This window comes from Xiphophorus maculatus, chromosome 22, assembly GCF_002775205.1.
Source record: "Xiphophorus maculatus strain JP 163 A chromosome 22, X_maculatus-5.0-male, whole genome shotgun sequence".
Lineage (NCBI taxonomy): Eukaryota > Metazoa > Chordata > Actinopteri > Cyprinodontiformes > Poeciliidae > Xiphophorus > Xiphophorus maculatus.
The window spans coordinates 28,585,366-28,603,364 of record NC_036464.1 but is presented as its reverse complement, the minus strand read 5'-3'; the positions used below and the strand labels follow the sequence as shown (position 1 = coordinate 28,603,364).

Genomic DNA, 17,999 nt, shown 5'->3' with positions numbered 1-17,999 from the left:
CTAAGTAATTCCATTTCAGTTCACAATTATTCCCCTCAAAATGTGAACAGAAGGTGTGGTATTACTACAAGAAGCAATAAATACAGTGCAGAGGTGATATCTGTGGTAAAGTTCACCTCTGGACTGGGAGTCAGTGCCAACCCAAATGGGAAATTCCAAATCTATCGCAACTTCCAAACAAAGAGATTAGCCGCGAGAAAGAGACGCAGCAGTTACTGAAGGCTTCTTTTTCTCCTGCTGCGAACTTCCTTCCGTGAAACCAAGGTCAGCTTTATGTTCAGGAAAATCTACAGCTAGGCTCTAAACAAAAGCAAACACGTGTCAGCAGTAAAAACACTGATAAAGTAACAGTCCGTGCCAGATTCTGGCTGATAGTACATGAGTTGACAAAAAAAAAAAAAAAAATCAAGACTCAGTGACTTCAGAAAATAAACGAAGGAGAAACACTTCATTATGTTTAATGAGTTGAGGAACCTTAAAAGAATTATACAATTTTCCAGTGTTAAAACCAAATTAAATTAGAGAATGAAAAAGAACATTTGAGTCAAATAATGTTAAAATAAAATAAATCTTTGAAAGCTTTTCTGCCAGCAATAAAATCTAGAAATAAAACTGCAAAAGGGGGTTTTAAAAAGAATTTTCATATTTCCATTCTTATAGAAACAGGACAAAGTTACATCCGGCAACAAAACTATGTCATTTCATCTCAAGTTACAAAGACTTTGTAATTTGATCTTGTACAAAGTCAAAGGGACTTTAGTTAAAATGCTGTAAAATCTATTCGCCGCTCCAAGACGAAGAATCAAAGTCACCCTGAACAACGTGAAAGTTTGTAAGGATCTGAGCATGTCTAAATAGTGCTAGGCTACAGACCTGAAACATTTTTCCAAAAACAATTGCACCTGCTGATTTTCTTCAACATAACTTGGTCTTTCCTTTCAGCTTACATGTTTAATGGAGTGAAATGATTAAGCCATGGATAAAACCTACCAAAATGGTTTTGTTTTGGTTTTGTCCATTATAAAAATATAAATTTTTGTCACAAAAATGCCAATGCGACAGAAAATTTGTTCGGTGTTTTTCACAAATGTTCCTGCTCTTGTCCTTGACCATTTGTTGTTCAGTATGTAACAAAGAAATTTCGACATACAGTAAGTAATGAGTTTATACAAGCCACATGTTTACGAAACAAGACGAAAAACATATACGTAGACCTGACCCTGTTTCTGAGAGAGGCACCATCAGCTGATTATCTACTTATCCAGATGCAGCATATGTTTGGCTTTTTTCACAGATTCAACAGAAGAAATGGGAACAAATTGTCAATTTGTGACAGGCTGCTGGTAACAAAGTGCCTCAAAACTCAGTTGGAAGCCTTTGCAAGTCTAAATGATTGAGGGGTGGCCTTAAAAAGCAAACACACAAAATAAAGATTTGGAATTTTATCAAATTATGCATGTGTGTGTGATTTTGTTGTATTGAAAAAATCCAAAGTAAGAAATATGATGCGCAAGAGCTAAATCAAAGCTTTGCTGCCTCTTAACATAGTAAAATCCAGGAATTCATTGAAATTTTTAAGGTGACGGAAAATGCTGCACAATCCCTCACAAAGGACATAAGATAGTCTTTGTTTTCTACACACCAAGCTGAGAGGGCCAAACACCTCCACTACTCAACTTTACTCAAAATAAACTGCTTTGAAAGAACTTTAGCCTTCACAGAACAATAAAACAGCAAAACAAATTAAAAATCTTATGGTATAAATGGAGCGGTCAAGTTAAAATACCACAGTACTTCAAGTAAAATGAACTCTTTTACTGTCAGCATGAAACATTGTCTGGCGAAGAAAATGTGAACATAAGAGAGCTAAGCTTGACATCCTGTTTCTATGATCGAGTTCTTGAGCTAGTTTTTGTGTCGCACTGTCTTGTCAACAGTGTCAATTTGTAGTCAGGCAGGTTGAGGACATCTAAAACCTTCACCACCTACTTTAAAATCTTTTCTGTGGCGTCTTTTTCTGATTGATAATAAAAATATAGGAATGATTTGTAAGTGCTGTAAAAATACTGTCATTGGCTAAGGATTTGCAGTTAATGTTGCTAACGTTAGCATCCGCATTGAAGCTTTCTATAAGCGCCAAGCTGAAGAGTCTGGTTTGGTCTTTGTCAAATCTAATTAAAAATCTAAAATATTTTGATCAAATCTGAATTGTACAATTCTACTATTGGGACCACATGAAGAATACAGCAAAGATTACGAGAATGAAGTAGAAATATTACAACTTTATTCTCAAATTATTATGGCTATTCTCATATTATGACTTTATTCTCGTACTTGTTTATACTCATAATTAAATTTTTTTGTTTTTCATTTTCTTCTTGTTATGGCCCTCCGTCATATTTTCCTACTCAGATCAAAGCTTTAATAAACATTTATGCCATCTCCAAAAACACAAACAGAAAGCATTTTTAAAACATAAACACCTGAGAATAAAGCTTACAACAATACATTATGTGGACAAGCGAAACCCGGACTGGGGTTTTCTACCCTTAAAGACTTTTTAAGCACAGTATAATGTGTGATAAAACACAAAAAAGGGAGCTTTATATTGCGTGAACCCAATATTGTGTAAGGTTTCATCTTATGAGCTGGTTGGATAAATACAACCCTTATAATTACACTAATTCAGTAACAAATGGATCAGAAAAATTCCAGAGAACTGCACAACATTTGGTAAGCAGCAACTTTAAATTGCTAAAGCCTTACCACCCACCACCTCGCCATTCTCCATTCAGAGTCCATCAGCGGACTGCAAAGCTAGAGAGGCAGTAAATCCACTCGCATCTCCTCCCTCCGTCTCATTTTTGCATTCCTCCATCCTGCACTGGGCCATTGTGCTGTAAAGTGATGCTTTGGTAGTTTTGGGGGACCGGATCTGACCAGCAGGGGTTAAAGTCAAGACCGGCTCTGTGCCAACTGGGGCAGAGCTGTGATGTGAAATGTTGAGTCAGCAGGCCGGCTAGCTTCCTCCCTGCACGTTTTCTGATCAGTCTTCATTTCTTTATTGATTTAAATGGTGAGGTAAATGGGCGTAGTGCAGAAATGCAACAATCTGATGCACTGATAGGACTTCCTAAGACCCAATTCAATGCTTTGGGTAGTATTATGTATTTTCAGGCACATAGTGCAGTTTTATATCACAATCAACTAAATGTTACCTTCAATTGTTATAAAAATTTTACATATAGCTAATATGACTTAAAAGAAATTTGATGTCATAATTTAATGCCTTCAAATTGGGCCTCTGTCTCTTGAAGAAGCTCCTGCTCATTCTGAAACTCTGCCTTCCGGAAGTCATCCCAGCATCACTCCCCTTTAACAATGTCTTACCAGTGTTTCACTGAGAAGTAGCTCCTATAATGAGCTCAGCAGTTCCACCAGATGTGGAATTGCTGATTGCTGCTGGCTAGTCTGAAGGAGCTGAGAGGCGGAAGGCTTCTCTGTGAGGTGGAAGCTCTGAAGATTGGGAACTGCAGCTGCAGGAGCTGCACCTCGAAGGCAGAGCTAGGTCCACCCAAGCATTTTGAACGGCTGAATGGTTGCCATGCATGAAAGAATCAAGACGTCACTCTTAGGTATGTTTTTATGAGGGAATAACATTATTTAACATTAGCATGACGTAAAGCTAAAGAGTTGATTTTACATACCTCTACTCCTTTAAAGTGATCTTTGAACTAGCTAATGGAAACAAACAGGAGAATAAACTTTTTCGGCAAAAAGTCCATCAAAAATATGACAAATATGCAGCTAATTCTTAACAGGAGAATCTGTTTTCTTCAATAAAACACTCCAGACTTATCCCCATCTGGACATTTCCTGCACGTCCTACACGTTTCTTCTCATGATTATGCATCAGGTGCTTATCTGCTGTTTTTCTTTTGTTTTACACTCGGCTGTATAATCAGGTGGTCCGCTCCAGCTCTCCATACAGCCACTGAGAAGTAGCATGGATCACCCACCATACAGCCGTGAAACCTATATCTCCCTGGCAGCTGGTCCATACTCTGACCTTTGCACATTGTTTCCAGTAGAATCACATGTTGGGAGACGTGAAAGTGTGTGTGTGTGTGTGGGAAGGGGACAGGTTGTGGGTGGGGAGCTTGGTTCCTTTACATGCCTGCCACTTATTTCTGGTGGCAGTCAAGCAGGGTGTTTAAATAAAACCGTTTGACGGAGTCAGCAGCGGTGCTGGCGGGGGGTTAACAGGCTGATGTGCTAACAGGCCTCCGCTGCCACTGCTGATCAGAAACAACATGGCAGCTGGGGAGCTGCTGAGAAACCAGAAACATCAGACTCTTTATGACATGTTCCTCAATCTAGAACTTCATTAGCAATTGAAAATGTGCACAAGACACTGTCAATATTCTGCCAATATCAAAAATATTCAATTGAGGAATTGCAGTGTTTCTATTAAATAAGAAACACAATTAAAATCATAAGTGAATAAGCTTGTTCTTGTGATAAGACATTAAAAAAACATGCTAGGCCATAATAATCTACTACTTCCTGTCTCCTTCTGCACCAGCGGCAATGTCTGGTAGTGATGCAAAAATCATGTGATGCAAAAAAAATTATGTTGTAGTTTTGCCAAATAAAACAATTTCAACATTGCTAGATTTGTCCTATAAAACAAGATGGACTTTGCTGAATAACTCTTTAGACTTTAAATATTTATATCACACACATTTAACATTAACTGTATCATATACATAATATTAAAAAACTTTTTTAATAAGCATTATTTGTTTTTTCATTTAGCTTGTAAATTAGATGTTCTGTCTGCATTAGCTAGAAAACTAAATGACATAGTTGCAGCAATTTTGCACAATAAATAACTTTAAGGAGATTTTTCTTTGGACAGTTTTCTTCTTTATTTTGGTGGATGAAGTAAAAGTTAAACCATAGGAGTAATATTTGAAGATCAATGGCTGTAATAACGAAGATAAAAAACCAGGCAACTTCCACAACATAAAATAGCTCAAATTAGCGTTTTACGATCGGCAGACACTTCAAAAAGCTGCAGTCCTCAAAGGAATCCTTTCAGTTTGTATCACAAAGGTGATTGTGAAATAAAACCATAAAACAGAATTTAAAACAGAAAGTAAAGCAGCCTGGATGGGAGGAATGATTCATCTGTTTTTTCTCCCCTTATTTGTTTGCTTTCTGGACTTTGCTGCTGCAGAATCAGCATTTGAGTTTGGACATGACAGATATATATTTTTTCAGCCACCCAGAGAACAGCAGCCTCTCTGATGACTTCATCCCATCACATCGTCATCTAATAAATCTGATCTGAAGGCACTTGAGCTCCCGGCTGCTGTGAATCACACAACTTATCAGAGCATTTATGACTTCGAGGCTGCGGTTGCCACAAAGAGCTACTGTGTGACACAAAGACAAACACTCAAACAAGCAGAGGGGATAAGAAACCGCTCAACTCTTACACACACCCCAACATGTCCCAACTCCCCTCCCTAAAATGGACGATAGGAAATGCTTGTCTCCTCAGATCATTTTTTAAAATCTTTGACTCTTTGGAGTCGGAGCGATTCTGTTAGCCGTGGAAATTCCTGCTCCGCTCCTGCTGAAGAGCAGCAGAGCCTCAGGTTGGACTGGACAGACAGTCCGGCGTCAGGCGGCCTACAGCCTATTCATATTGATGTCTACACTAAGAGCTCTATAAATAATAATAATAATAATACAAGAAATTCAAATTTTCCACTTCACATTTGACAGGATATTGAGTGCCCCCCCCCACACCCCTGACTTCTGTTGCTTCTTGAACAACGACTGGTGGGTGAGCGATTCAAAACCAGCATCAAACTGGAGTATCATCCTACATAAAATCCAGCAAATTAGCTGCAGATCCATGAATGTTGTCAGAAACTCGAGCAGGTCCAAAGCAGCGCAGAAAGCTGATGTAATCTGACAGCAGAGACATCTAAAAGTTCTAGAAATTTCCCAAGCAGGCGGCCTGATATCTGCTGCAATCGCTGAGAGCTGATTACCCTGTGCACAAGAAGCTTGGGGTTTTTTTTCAAATAAGGTCAAAGGTCACAAAATGGAGATTTGGATCTGCCTTGCATTGAAAGGCTTCATGTGGGTGTCATATTAAGTCGTTTTGTAGACCTTATCACAATGTGCATGATGCAAAGTGTGTACTTTATCAAACTAATTTTTTCTTTTAATTTGGCTCATTTGCAGTTTTTTATTGAGTTGTTGTTGAGTTCATGTGCTACTACAGCTTTAAAAGTTACATCTACACAGTTTTAAGAAAACTGCATCCATAAGCAAATTATTGGTGATTTGTGCTTAAACTGAGCACAGAAAAAAAGGTATTCACTGGATGCAATTCTGAAGGGCGCCAGGGAAGAAAAACATCTGACCTTTTGTTATCATTGTTACCTGACCAATTTATTTTATGTTATTTTATGTATTAAAAGGGAGTTGGTGGTTGGATGTAGTAGTTTTAAAATCTGACAGAAAATGAAGGAGTTACCCCATTTATGCATTGATGCATCTTTACATGATCGTTATTCGACTTAAATAAGAACATCAACGTACATGCCGTTGGTAGACCAAAAATGAAAGCATTTTTCAGTATTTGACCTGCTGAATACAAATTAGAGGTAGCCTACTCAAATAAAAATCGTCCGTTTCCGATAATCTGCTGACTGATGCATCTCTAGTTTTAACTAAATGTTGCGGAGCATTCTGCACGATGTGAAGTTTTAAAGTTGCAAACAAAAGCCTCCCCTTTCAGAGAACAGCTCTAATAAGATTAATCAAAAGTGAAGTATTAATTTCGGCTCTGCACACATTAAAGCGACTAGCTGAGTGAATCCCGCTCAGGTCACGTGGAGCGCAGCAGCAACAGGTCGTGTGATTTCTGTCGCAGCTAAATAAGAAATGAGATCTTTCCCAGATGTGCTTTAATCAGCTTCCAAAGATCCAACCGGGGCTCTTACCTCTTTTTCTCCTTATCAGCCGTCATGTTTGCAGGTAATCTCAGTCGCAGTGCTGTAACTCCTTCAGTCTGAGTTAAGTCCAACTTGAGTCAATAGAAGTTTGCTATTGAATTTGAAAATGCAAAAAAAAAAAAAAAAAAAAAAAAAGAGCCGGTATTAGACTCAAATGCGCAGGTTGGAGTAGCCCAGTGCCGGATCATGCCATGAAGCAGAGAACCGCTCGGATTAGTCCAGGAATCTAGGCTGTGGAGCCCGCAGCAGCAGAAGGGGGAACGGGGCCGTACAGTCTCAGAACACTGCCGAGGATCGTACAGCCTCTCACCCGCACAGGAAAGCGTTCCACTAGACTGGAAGAGAGCAGAGCTACCGTCGCAGCTGTCGAGAGAAAACCGCCCGCAGGTCCGCTTGTCAAAACTTTTCCTCGCCTTCTGATAGCAGAAGTCCCTCCACAGGCTGCTCGGGCTCTGACCTGAGTGTCAGCTGGCACGGTGACAGCGCTCCCACGGCGCTGATTGGTTCGCACCGCCGCCGGGAGCCACCCCCTCTCGGCTGATCTTCGCCACCCTCCCCGGTGAGCCCGGAGCGGCGCGCCTACCTGTTTGTCCCCCTGATGTGCAACAGGTGTCTGAGGGAGTAGCGCAGGCAGCGGCGCCGGATTCATTTTTGAGGTGGGGAGGGGGCATGAGGTGTTTCGTCACCTCTGCTACGCACTTTGAATGTCAGGCGCGCACACTTGTTCAATTGATATGATGGCTCCTGTCAGTCAGTTCAGTGGGTTTGTCGTAATTTGTCCCGAAGTAAACAGTAAACATCCGTTAGCTGCAGGACAACGTTTTTGGGTCTACCATGCTGCGGTCTGGCTAAATTTGATGATTGTTTGCTATTAAATGCGCTGCGGTCATAGTGATTTGGTGGAAAATAATCAGAAAAAAATGTTAAGTTGTCAGCGGGGAACATGCAGAAGGCAGCTTTATACAGAGCATTTAGATGGCGGAATGGACTTTATTCCATTTTCAAAACTTGAGTCTGGAAAAATGTAAAAGAGGATAAATGCCTGCAGCCGACCTAATAACAGCTGAATACAGAGATCACGGTATTAAAACACCATGTTTGTATGAAGGTTTGGTCATCATTACATCACTGGTAATGATGACATTACATGTCTTGTGTTTCACCCCACCAGTAGCATCGTCACAGCTCTATAAATGGTGACAAATACAGAAATCTCATTTAATTTTTTAGGCAGAATTGGTTCAGACCTGGACCGGATCAGAGTCCAAGCCTTTTTTCAGATGTCAGACCGGTTCATGATCCCAACCCGACCCGAAGCTGCAGCATGTGTGTAAACCTTTGGGTGACTGTTATGATCTGGAGCCCTAGATTTGGTCCAATCTCAGTTCTGGAGGTTTTATCTGTTCTTCTGTCTGCATATAAACAAAGAGAGATGTCAGTCACGGATTGTGTGCAGCCTGTGTAAATGTCTGGTGGGACCAGCAGACGGGCAGGGCAGGGCCTTTAACCCTCCTGTTATGTGCAGGGTCAAATTGACCATTTTAAAGTTTTTTTTTTTTAAATAGTTGGAAGTATTTTTTGGAAGCATGAAACTTTTTCTATTTGTCTTAATAGGTGCACTCTACCTATAAATTGAAAATTTATTAATTTTACACATTTGTACCAACCCCTAGATCTACTTTATACATAGATACTGTTCGGGTCAATTTGACCCATCAGTCAGGTTAAAGTGCAAAAAAAGATTAAAAAATTTCCAATTCTATGTGTTTCCTTGCAGCTATGAACCATATTTCACCATGGTTCATAGCTGGTGAACACAAACACAACACACCACACAGACATGCACACACAAGCCCACTTTCTCACTACTCTCTTTACTTCACTAGGAAACTGCGAGAAAGCAGGTGTTCATACAACTTTTGACGGGAATCTTTTCTGTTCCCGTGGACAAACTCCACCCACACCGAGTGACACTCAGCAGAAGTGGAGGGAAACATAAATACTCTCTGCATGAGTCATTTATCTTGATTTTATTCAGTGGGTCAATTTGACCCTGAAAAATATGTGTCTCAAATTCAATTATAAAGATCACCCATTGAAAAAAAAAGTGTAATATAAAAAATGTTACCAAAGATCAATTTCAAGGAAATTATAGTTTTTTTCTGTCTAGATTTTTTCAGTGGACATTAAAAATGGAAATTCCATTTTTTATTTCCAAATGAGTAAATGAGTAGTTTGTCGTCATTGATCCTTAATTTCTGAGAAATAAAAAAAACATCATTGCACAAATATTGATTGAAATGGTTAGATTTGGAGTTAATAATCAGATACAAAAATGTTTTGGAGGAATGTTTTGGTTTCTGACACTATTGCATGATTAAACACTCCCCGGGTCAAATTGACTCACGAACATTTTTGCTGTACCCTAGAAACGAACATAACAGGTGGGTTAAGGTGGGGGGCGGGGGGTGCAATGGCCCCCTGACCCCCTGTTCCGGCGCCTATGAGCGCAGGGTCATATCAAAGTTAGATGTTTAAAGGAATAATACGAACTTGAAAATAAAGTAAGATTGCCCACAACGATTTTAAAAAATAAATCTTTAAAAAGTGTGGTGTTTACATGTTTGCCATGCAAACATGTCAAGTTCAAAATACAGAGAGAGACACAAAGTTTCTTTTCATTTTCAAAAAAGAAAAAAACTATTTCATTTACTGGTTTTTATTTTTATCAGCTAAACATAAACTAATTTAATGAAACAAGAAAAGTTGCCTTCTTGTGGAAAAATAATTTATAAATCACTGTAGAGAATCAACATAAATAACATTCTTGTGGATTTGCCTGTGAAAGAGAGGAAGAAAGGAGAGCAAGAAGAAAAGAGAGTGAAAGAGAGGAAGAAGGAAAAAAGGAAAATGGAAGAAAGAATGAAAGAGAGCAAAAGGCACCCCTTTCAGAGAGAAGGAAATAAAGGAAGGAAGGAAGGAAGGAAGGAAGGAAGGAAGGAAGGAAGGAAGGAAGGAAGGAAGGAAGGAAGGAAGGAAGGAAGGAAGGAAGGAAGGAAGGAAGGAAGGAAGGAAGGAAGAAAAAGAAAGCTTTCATATATTGCTGGCTTACTTGTCTTGCTGTCAGTACATGTTTCAGACGGGAAGAATATTCCTGATGCACTTCCTACACATGGATTCTGATGTAAATAATAATAATAATGGAAGATGTTCAGAAGAATTCCATCTTGCTTTTTAATTTTAAAGAAATAGTCTTTCAGGACAAATTCCTTTGAAGACTGAAATAGCCATGCTCAAACCGAGAAAGTCAATTTTTTAAATATAAAATACAGCTAAGTGTCTGAACTATTAAATTGGTAAATATTTTGGTAAATATTTGCATTGTTGTTTGACATAAAAAATGTCATTTTGTAGTATTTTATCAGAAGGATAAACATAGGCCAAGAAACAATATTTAAAAAAAGAGTGAAACTCAGAGCTTCTCGATTACTAACCCAAAGGTTTACCAGTTGATCTATCATCTGTTCCTCATCTAACGTGCTCTGCGCTCGCTCACAGACTTGGTGCCGCCTTATAAGGGTTTAGCAGCTTTGGTTGAAAATTATGTTTCATTTTCAGCAACTGACTTTCTTCTTCTGGGGAAACAAACTGAATGTTCTCTGCATATTTACTAGAATTCCCCCAATTTCTTACCTCCACATAAAAACATTGAAGTTGTTGATGTGATATCATGCCTAAAAACAATTTAGAATGTGATAAACTTTCTTCCAGTTTAAAGATTTCTTAGCCTGATTTGTAGACTTTTTTTTAGTCTTTATTAACTAAATGTAAACTTAGCCACTCAGACCAGGCAGTTTGGTTTGAATCTAGTTCTTAGAACTAGAACTAGTTCTTAGTTCATCTAAGAACTAGATGAATGTTTAGTTCTTAGCCAGCGCTACATACACACGTTATACTTGCAGCATTTCTATTACAAATGTGTGCAAAACCTCAGTTTTACACACAAAACTACAAGGTTTTTTTGTGTGCAAATGAAAAAAACATTAGTAAATGTTTTTTCAACATTTGCTAAAGTTGAAAAAACAACTTCATAATTGAGGTGTTTTTGGTGTTTTCAATAAAAATAACATGTGAAAAAGTTTGTTATTGTGATATTAAAAAACACACCTTGCCATCATCCTCCAACTACGTCCTGTCGTCTTCTTCATGGTTTCCGCCAGTCAGCCTTTTACATCACATGACTTGTGTGATGCGAAGAAAGTGTTTCTATTGCAGTTTTGCGAAACAGCCTAATTTTGATACGTCTGAAAATACATACCAAAATTATATATTTTCATCCTAGCTCCAAAACGTTTTATCAGAAAGTATCCAAGTTTTTTTTTTTTTTTTTTAAATTAGCGTGTTTCCATTAAGCAAATTTATTTATGTAATTCCAAATTGCACAATTATGTGGTCAATGGAAACACATTTCCTGATCCCTCTTAACCATGCAGCACCACTTTCTCAATCAGGTTAGAGGGAGTTAGTGAACATGAACACTACTGATGAGCAAAAATTAGTTGAAAAGATACAAAAATTTCTACTGGTGGTTCAGGTGATAGCTGATAATAATTATTTAATTAGTATATTGAAAGGGGGTGTGTTTACTTGTTACTTTGAATCCACAAGGTATCTCCAAGCAGATAGGTAAAACTTCATCTTCAGAAGAATTTATTTTGATTAGGTCAGAGCTAAGCCGAAGTAGTCAGGCCAGAGCAGCATTCTGCCTCAGCCCCGGCTGTTAAGCTACCGCTACAAGCCGGTCCAACTACATTTTTCAGAAACAAAGAACAAGATAAACTACTTCTGACGGTTGTTCTGATTAAAAAGATAATTGAAGCTGCAAGATAATACCTGTCTATAACTGTTTTTCAGTAATAGCCTAATATAAGTATCAATAAAATCAATAAAGAACAGAGAAGTTTCATTCTGACATCATATTTAATTCCTTTCAAAAATTAAAATACACCTTCATATCCTTTGAAAATACAGTACATCTTTCACAACCAAAGCACAACCAAATAATAAAATAAAATAAAAAAATAGGCATAAACTCACATGACAGGCATGAAAACAAAATAACACCACGGGTTTCATTACAGAATGTACTGACAGATCTTCACAAATACAGGACCCACAAAAAAAAAAACTAAATGTATGCAATCAGAAACTATCTGTATAGAAGAATGATTTTAGCACTTAGTTCAGTTTTCACTGCTTGTTACTGATGTGAAAAGAATCAGTGAACATTAAGCTCAAGGATGTTTTTGTTGGAAACGGCAAACGGCAATGGAAGACTTCTGGGACACAGTGTTCTTTTTTGGGGGGCGTAGTGGGACATACAACTTGACATTTAAATATTTTCAAAGTTGCAGATGGAGACATAAAAAGAGGAGGAAGAGAGGAAACTGAAAATGATGGACATAAGAAACGTGACTAACTGTTCTGTCTGCTTGGCTTTCTGTGGAGTTCAGAGTTTAAATTCGGAATAAAACATTTGCTCCATGTTCTACTGCTAAGTGAGATACATGTTTACTGCTACATGTATGTTGCTAGTACTTAGTTACAGCATTACAGCATGCCAGGTCTCCCAAACTGTAATATTATGTTCACATGTTGACATAAATACAGTTTTTTAGAGTTTGAGTGACAGGAAATCCATGAAACAAGCCCAGTGCTGGAATACTAAAAGTACTCAGCGAGAGTCCACATCTTGCTTCTTCAAATAATTCTATTATTTTTCACAAGCGTCATTTAAAAATACATTATATTTTTTACATTGTAAATTGTTGTGCTGCTATTACTATTCTCTCTAAAATGGCCTGTTTTAACCTCTGTCACTTTAAAAGGTTGCTGTTTTTTGATTGGTCATGTGTTTTTCTAGTACCAAATTTGCTACTACACTACATCATCTCAATATGTTTTCACAGTGACTTCATAAAATGTTTATAAGTGATCTGTTTTACTGTGCTTTGCAAAAGTGATTATCCTTTTTCACACTTATCGCAGATCATCTACAACATTTCATTCAAAGTCATTTATTGATATTTTATGAGATCGTTTAATAGAGTGGTGCATCTAATTGATTTAGAGTAAAACTGAAGCTCAAGGTCTTCACCAGAGGCTAATAATAGTTTAAGACTAACACTCCACATTCAACTTAACACACCATCACCAGTATGAAGCATACTGGAGCCAGAACTCCACTGGTTAGTTCAAATTAAAGCAGGTTTTGTCTTTTGAAAGGCCCAGTCAATGTCCAGAGCTAAATCTAGTTGAGAAGTTGTAGGAAAATCTAAACAGTGGCATGTACAGACGCTCTTCATCCAGTTTGAACATGAGCAATTTCCAAAGAGGAAGGGGCCTAAATTTCAGTTTGTCAGTGTGCAGGGTAGCTAAGAAACCCCACCCATAAAGCAACTTCTTGTTGGTTCCTCCAACCGTTGATCCGATCCAACCTGCAACATTTCCACTGGCATATTATGGACTACATAAAATCACCAACAAAATACAATAAAGTTTGTGGTTTCAAAGAAATCAATGACAAAGTAGGCGCAGTAAAGGCAGTGCTTTCCACAGACCAGTGATTCTCCTTTATTCTGGTATTTCTATGAATAAAGCTCCTTTTCCACAACCAATGCTTTAACCAGTTCTTCCCCCGTCAGCCCGACCAGATTCATCTCCATTTGAAGATTCTGTTTTTTCCGTTTTTTAAAAACCACCTCATTAGTAGTACAAGGCAGATCTAGCCAAGCAATTTGATTGGAAGCAGATTGAATTTGTTGATTGGCCCATGGATTTAAGTCAACAACATCTCAACCACCGTCTTCAAACTATGACAAGACCATAATATTCATAGTTTCATGGTCAAACCTTCAGATCCAAAACTTTTCATCAGTTGTGTTGGAAGAGCCTATTCACCATCAACTGCTCAGGGCAACAAACAAATGAACCAAAAGATGTCAGAAAATCTGGCCTCCCATGGGTACAAGAGTAAAATAAAAATATCAGCAGGTCTTCGGCCACATAGTGAGGAACACTCTGACACGCCCGACTGGGCCACAAAGGAACCAGACATTAACCACACAGAGTGAGACTTGTCATTGGAGAAGGAGCTCAACACACAGAATGAAGTCAAGCCGGCCCACATGGTTCCCCCCAAACCTTCCTACCTCTCTGCTCAAACCTAGAATTTCAATCTAAGCAAACGTCTATCTAAAAACTTCTAGGGAAGAGTTTGGATGTTATGCACATCCAAACTGCAGGTGTTGCTACTGTAGGAGAAGCACTCCCTTTTGGATCCTTTTAGATCCACGGTAATCAGTTACACAATGTTTAATGTGAGTGAACTGCAATATTTGTATGCTTAAATTCTAGCAGTACTGGAGGTCCCAATCGTCCAAAGATCCAGTTCCAGTAGAGGGTAGGAACTGCTGGAGAAAACATAATATATGCAAAAAATACATACTTGGACATGTAATTCCAACTGATATGATACAAAGATATTGAAATATGTGGAGTCATCCTCACTCATCTGCTCAACTGAGAACTGAAAGTAAATCTGTGTCAGGGAAGAAAGGAAGGCCTGGGAGTGACAGAGACAGATAGAGTACATTTACCTAAAGGAAACAAGTTTCTCATGGAGTATTGCACATGGAATTTTCTCAGACCTTTTCTGACCTGCAACATAAAGCAAAACCTCTGAACATCAGAGGTGGGAGTGATGAGTCTCTGAAGATGGGAGTGTAGTGTCACCAAAATTTATCACACAAACTCTACAGACAGCGATGAAAACATAAAGACGTTTTAAATAAAACTTAAAGACAACAGCTCTCTGCATAATGTAAACACACACTGCAGAGCAAATACATTCAGTTTAACATGAACCCGCCTGCACTTTGAGTATAGACTGCTGAGAAATGATACGTCCAATATGTCCAATACATCCAACATGTCAACCAATCACAGCCGCTGCTCAAACAAAAGGTGTTACAGAAACAAATAGTGACCACCAAGCTGCTGACCTCATGCCTGGATGACCAACACGCTTAGCAAATCTTTTTTTGTTTTCTGGCTTAATAACCAGCCCTGTAGGTTGTTATCACCTTGATAAGAGATCCAGAAGCTTCTTGCTCAAACTTGCTTCCTGCCAAGAGGCACTGAGAGGGACAAAGCAATGGTGAGGTGAAGAATCCAGAGACATTTCATAAAGTTGGTTCCTGAATATTTTACATTTCTGCAGAGGGTACAGCCAATCAGTCAATGAACATGCATGCTGCTCCCTGATTGGCTGTTTTGCTAATGATAGCCAATAGCATGTCATGTAGCAGAGGGCATGGGTATTTCATGCCCTCTGCTACTTCCCACCCACGCTGCATTTTCTTTTGATTTAGATTTTTCCGCAAAAAAAATTGATGTAAGGGCAAATTTTCAGTCAATATGTGGAGTGGGGTTCACTGTATTTTAAAATGTTGTTGGACTCTTCACATCACCATCACCTTCACAAGCAAGGGGACTTTTAATTTTTTTGGTCCAAGCATGTCCATGTGACAAAGCAGGAATCTTTTTTCAATGAATAAAGCCAGCTTTTTATATAAAGGAATGTAATAATTATCATAAACCACCTTCAATGTGTAAATGCTGTAGAATCAATTGTCTGGAAATGCTTATATTTTATTCTTTCAAAGGAAACCCTGACAGTTTTAAATGGTGCTAAGAGACATGTAGGAATGTATAAACGGTATACCTTATGGTATGAATATGCCTCAAGATTTATTTGTGATGTAACACAGACCAGATTGTTTCTATTTGTAATATAACTAGATGTCTGCGTCAGTGCAATGCAGAGCCAGTCAAACTTTTTCCATATTTTCTTAGCTGAAAACCACAAACTTGATTGAATTTAAGTAAATTTTGTTTTGTAAGAAACTAACACTGAATAGTGCATAAAACTTGGAAATGAGTTGCATCTACTTGCATTCAGACCCCTTTAGTCTGATATTCATGTCTCAGAATGGTTCAGTCAAAGTCCAGACCTAAATTTAATTAAGAAAATATGGCATGTTTTGATGTCTTCCACAGGAAGACTCCGGGTTTTCTAAGGAAAAATAATGGGGCTGAACTGATTATTTATCGAAATATTGGAAATCCATATTTTATTTCCCTTCCGCTTTACAGTTATTCACTACTATGTGGTTTTATTACGTGAAAAAAGAGAAAATAACTTTTCATTAAAAATGTCAAAGTTTATGGTTGTAACCTGAAAAAACTTGAAAAAGTCCAAGTGGTAACTCTTCAGTGCATCATAACTGGATTCAGGTAAACATGTTGGTGAAGACAGTCTGAGGGTGGAGGAGTTTGACAATTCTAATCATTATTATTATTTACAGAAAAATAAAAGTTGAAAAACTTTTTTCTACCTAGTTTATAACCATGAAGGAGGTTAGCTTTCCCATTTGAGTTGCCATGCCAACACACTTCGCCTGGAAGCACAAGCGCCTTTATAGAACTAAAAGCCTAAACATGAAGGCAGATCTCACTAAAATTGTGTTTGGTAGCACAGGCAGCGGCTCCCTAACCAACATCATCGTCTGAAAGGGCTTCACTCAGCAACAGACGCTCCCAGTGTCACGCTACATCAGGCTCAGTTAGCAAGAAACTAATGTACCATTTAGGACTAAACTAAGAGCTGGAATATCAGTTTCCTATGAGGCACATTGTAGAAAAAACAAAAATTGTAGCATTTCTGAGTTTATTGGTGGACAGTTACTAATTTTTTTTCTATATATGATGGCCCTAATACGCCATCATCATTTTCTGCTTTCTCTCCATTCTTTGCTTCAAATAAAACAGCTGGACTAAAATTAAAGTCTAGCAATGCAAATGTTGAGGACTTGGTGCCTCTTCCTAACATTTCCTTTCTTGCTTTGACTAAACGTAAGACGCCAACTTCTCTGCCTTTCCTCGCTTAATTTTTCAGGGAATAAAGCACTTTTTTTTGCTTTAAATACAATTATTCATTCATGTCTTTGCCATTCAGACATGTTCAAGAGAAAAAACAACAAACATTCTTTACAGGCAGATACAAGACACGTCACATTGTATGAAAGAATGAGCGTCTCTCTGGAGATGCATGCACACACCTTCCTCATGCTGCTGAAACGTACAGTCATAGTTCATATGTATGAAAGGACAAACAAAAGCACAGGATCTGTAATGAAGACACAATTCCCAATTCCTGGGGTAGTTGGGATCCAACATGTCGGCAATCTAAGATGTTTCATCTCCGAAGTACGAGAATCCTTTGAACTCATCTTGGTTGATCTGTTTGATGATGCTGTCATCCACGGGTGTCAGGACAGGTTCTTCACGTGTGAAGTCCTGGTCAAAGTTATTGACGTCCCTTTTGGTTTTCTGTAAGAAGCAGAACATCAGATAAGGTGCTGCTTGGTTAGATTTCAGCCTTTGCACTTGTGGGACTCCTGCAGCCGTGTCAGCGGTTTTTAACCAAATTAGAAAACAAACAAGAACTTTCTTTGGAAAGCGTTAGCACACAATCTCCCAGACTGAACTCACAATACGAGGTTTAAACGGAGGCTTGATCTTCCTCTGGTCCAGCAGCATCCAGTCAATTTCTCTGAAGAATGGATGGACCTTGATGGCATCCTCACAGCCTTGCGCTGTCACGCAGCCCAGACGCTTGTTCGGACTCTTCGTCATGAACTGACAAACACAAGGAGACAGAGGATCATTAGTTTAAAGGAACAGTGTGGAAGGTTTAGTAACATCTTGTGGCATCGGCACAAACTGCAATGTATGTAGAAATTAAAAGGAGCTCAATCATTTTTTTCAACTGCATTTTGTTTTCATAATCTTTTATATCAATTGTTTCACTTGTGTGTGGTTTTTATTTCCATTTTT

At 38.4% G+C, this 17,999-nt stretch overlaps 2 protein-coding genes across 2 annotated transcripts in view; both read right to left on the bottom strand.

Moving 5' to 3' along the window:
* Positions 1-7,639, bottom strand: part of LOC102218651 (endothelial PAS domain-containing protein 1-like) — a 93,413-nt gene extending 85,774 nt beyond the window's left edge. Inside the window, exon 1 of the mRNA XM_023326963.1 lies at positions 7,029-7,639. Within this exon, the coding sequence (XP_023182731.1) occupies positions 7,029-7,054 (26 nt within the window). The 5' untranslated portion in view covers positions 7,055-7,639. The remainder of the gene's footprint in view (positions 1-7,028) is intronic.
* Positions 7,640-12,001: 4,362 nt separating this feature from the next.
* LOC102224280 (protein kinase C epsilon type-like) overlaps positions 12,002-17,999 on the bottom strand; it is a 132,611-nt gene continuing 126,613 nt past the window's right edge. The window contains exons 14-15 of the mRNA XM_023327440.1: positions 17,655-17,801; positions 12,002-17,492 (exon numbers count right to left, since the gene is read on the bottom strand). Of these exons, the coding sequence (XP_023183208.1) occupies positions 17,349-17,492; positions 17,655-17,801 (291 nt within the window). The 3' untranslated portion in view covers positions 12,002-17,348. The remainder of the gene's footprint in view (positions 17,493-17,654; positions 17,802-17,999) is intronic.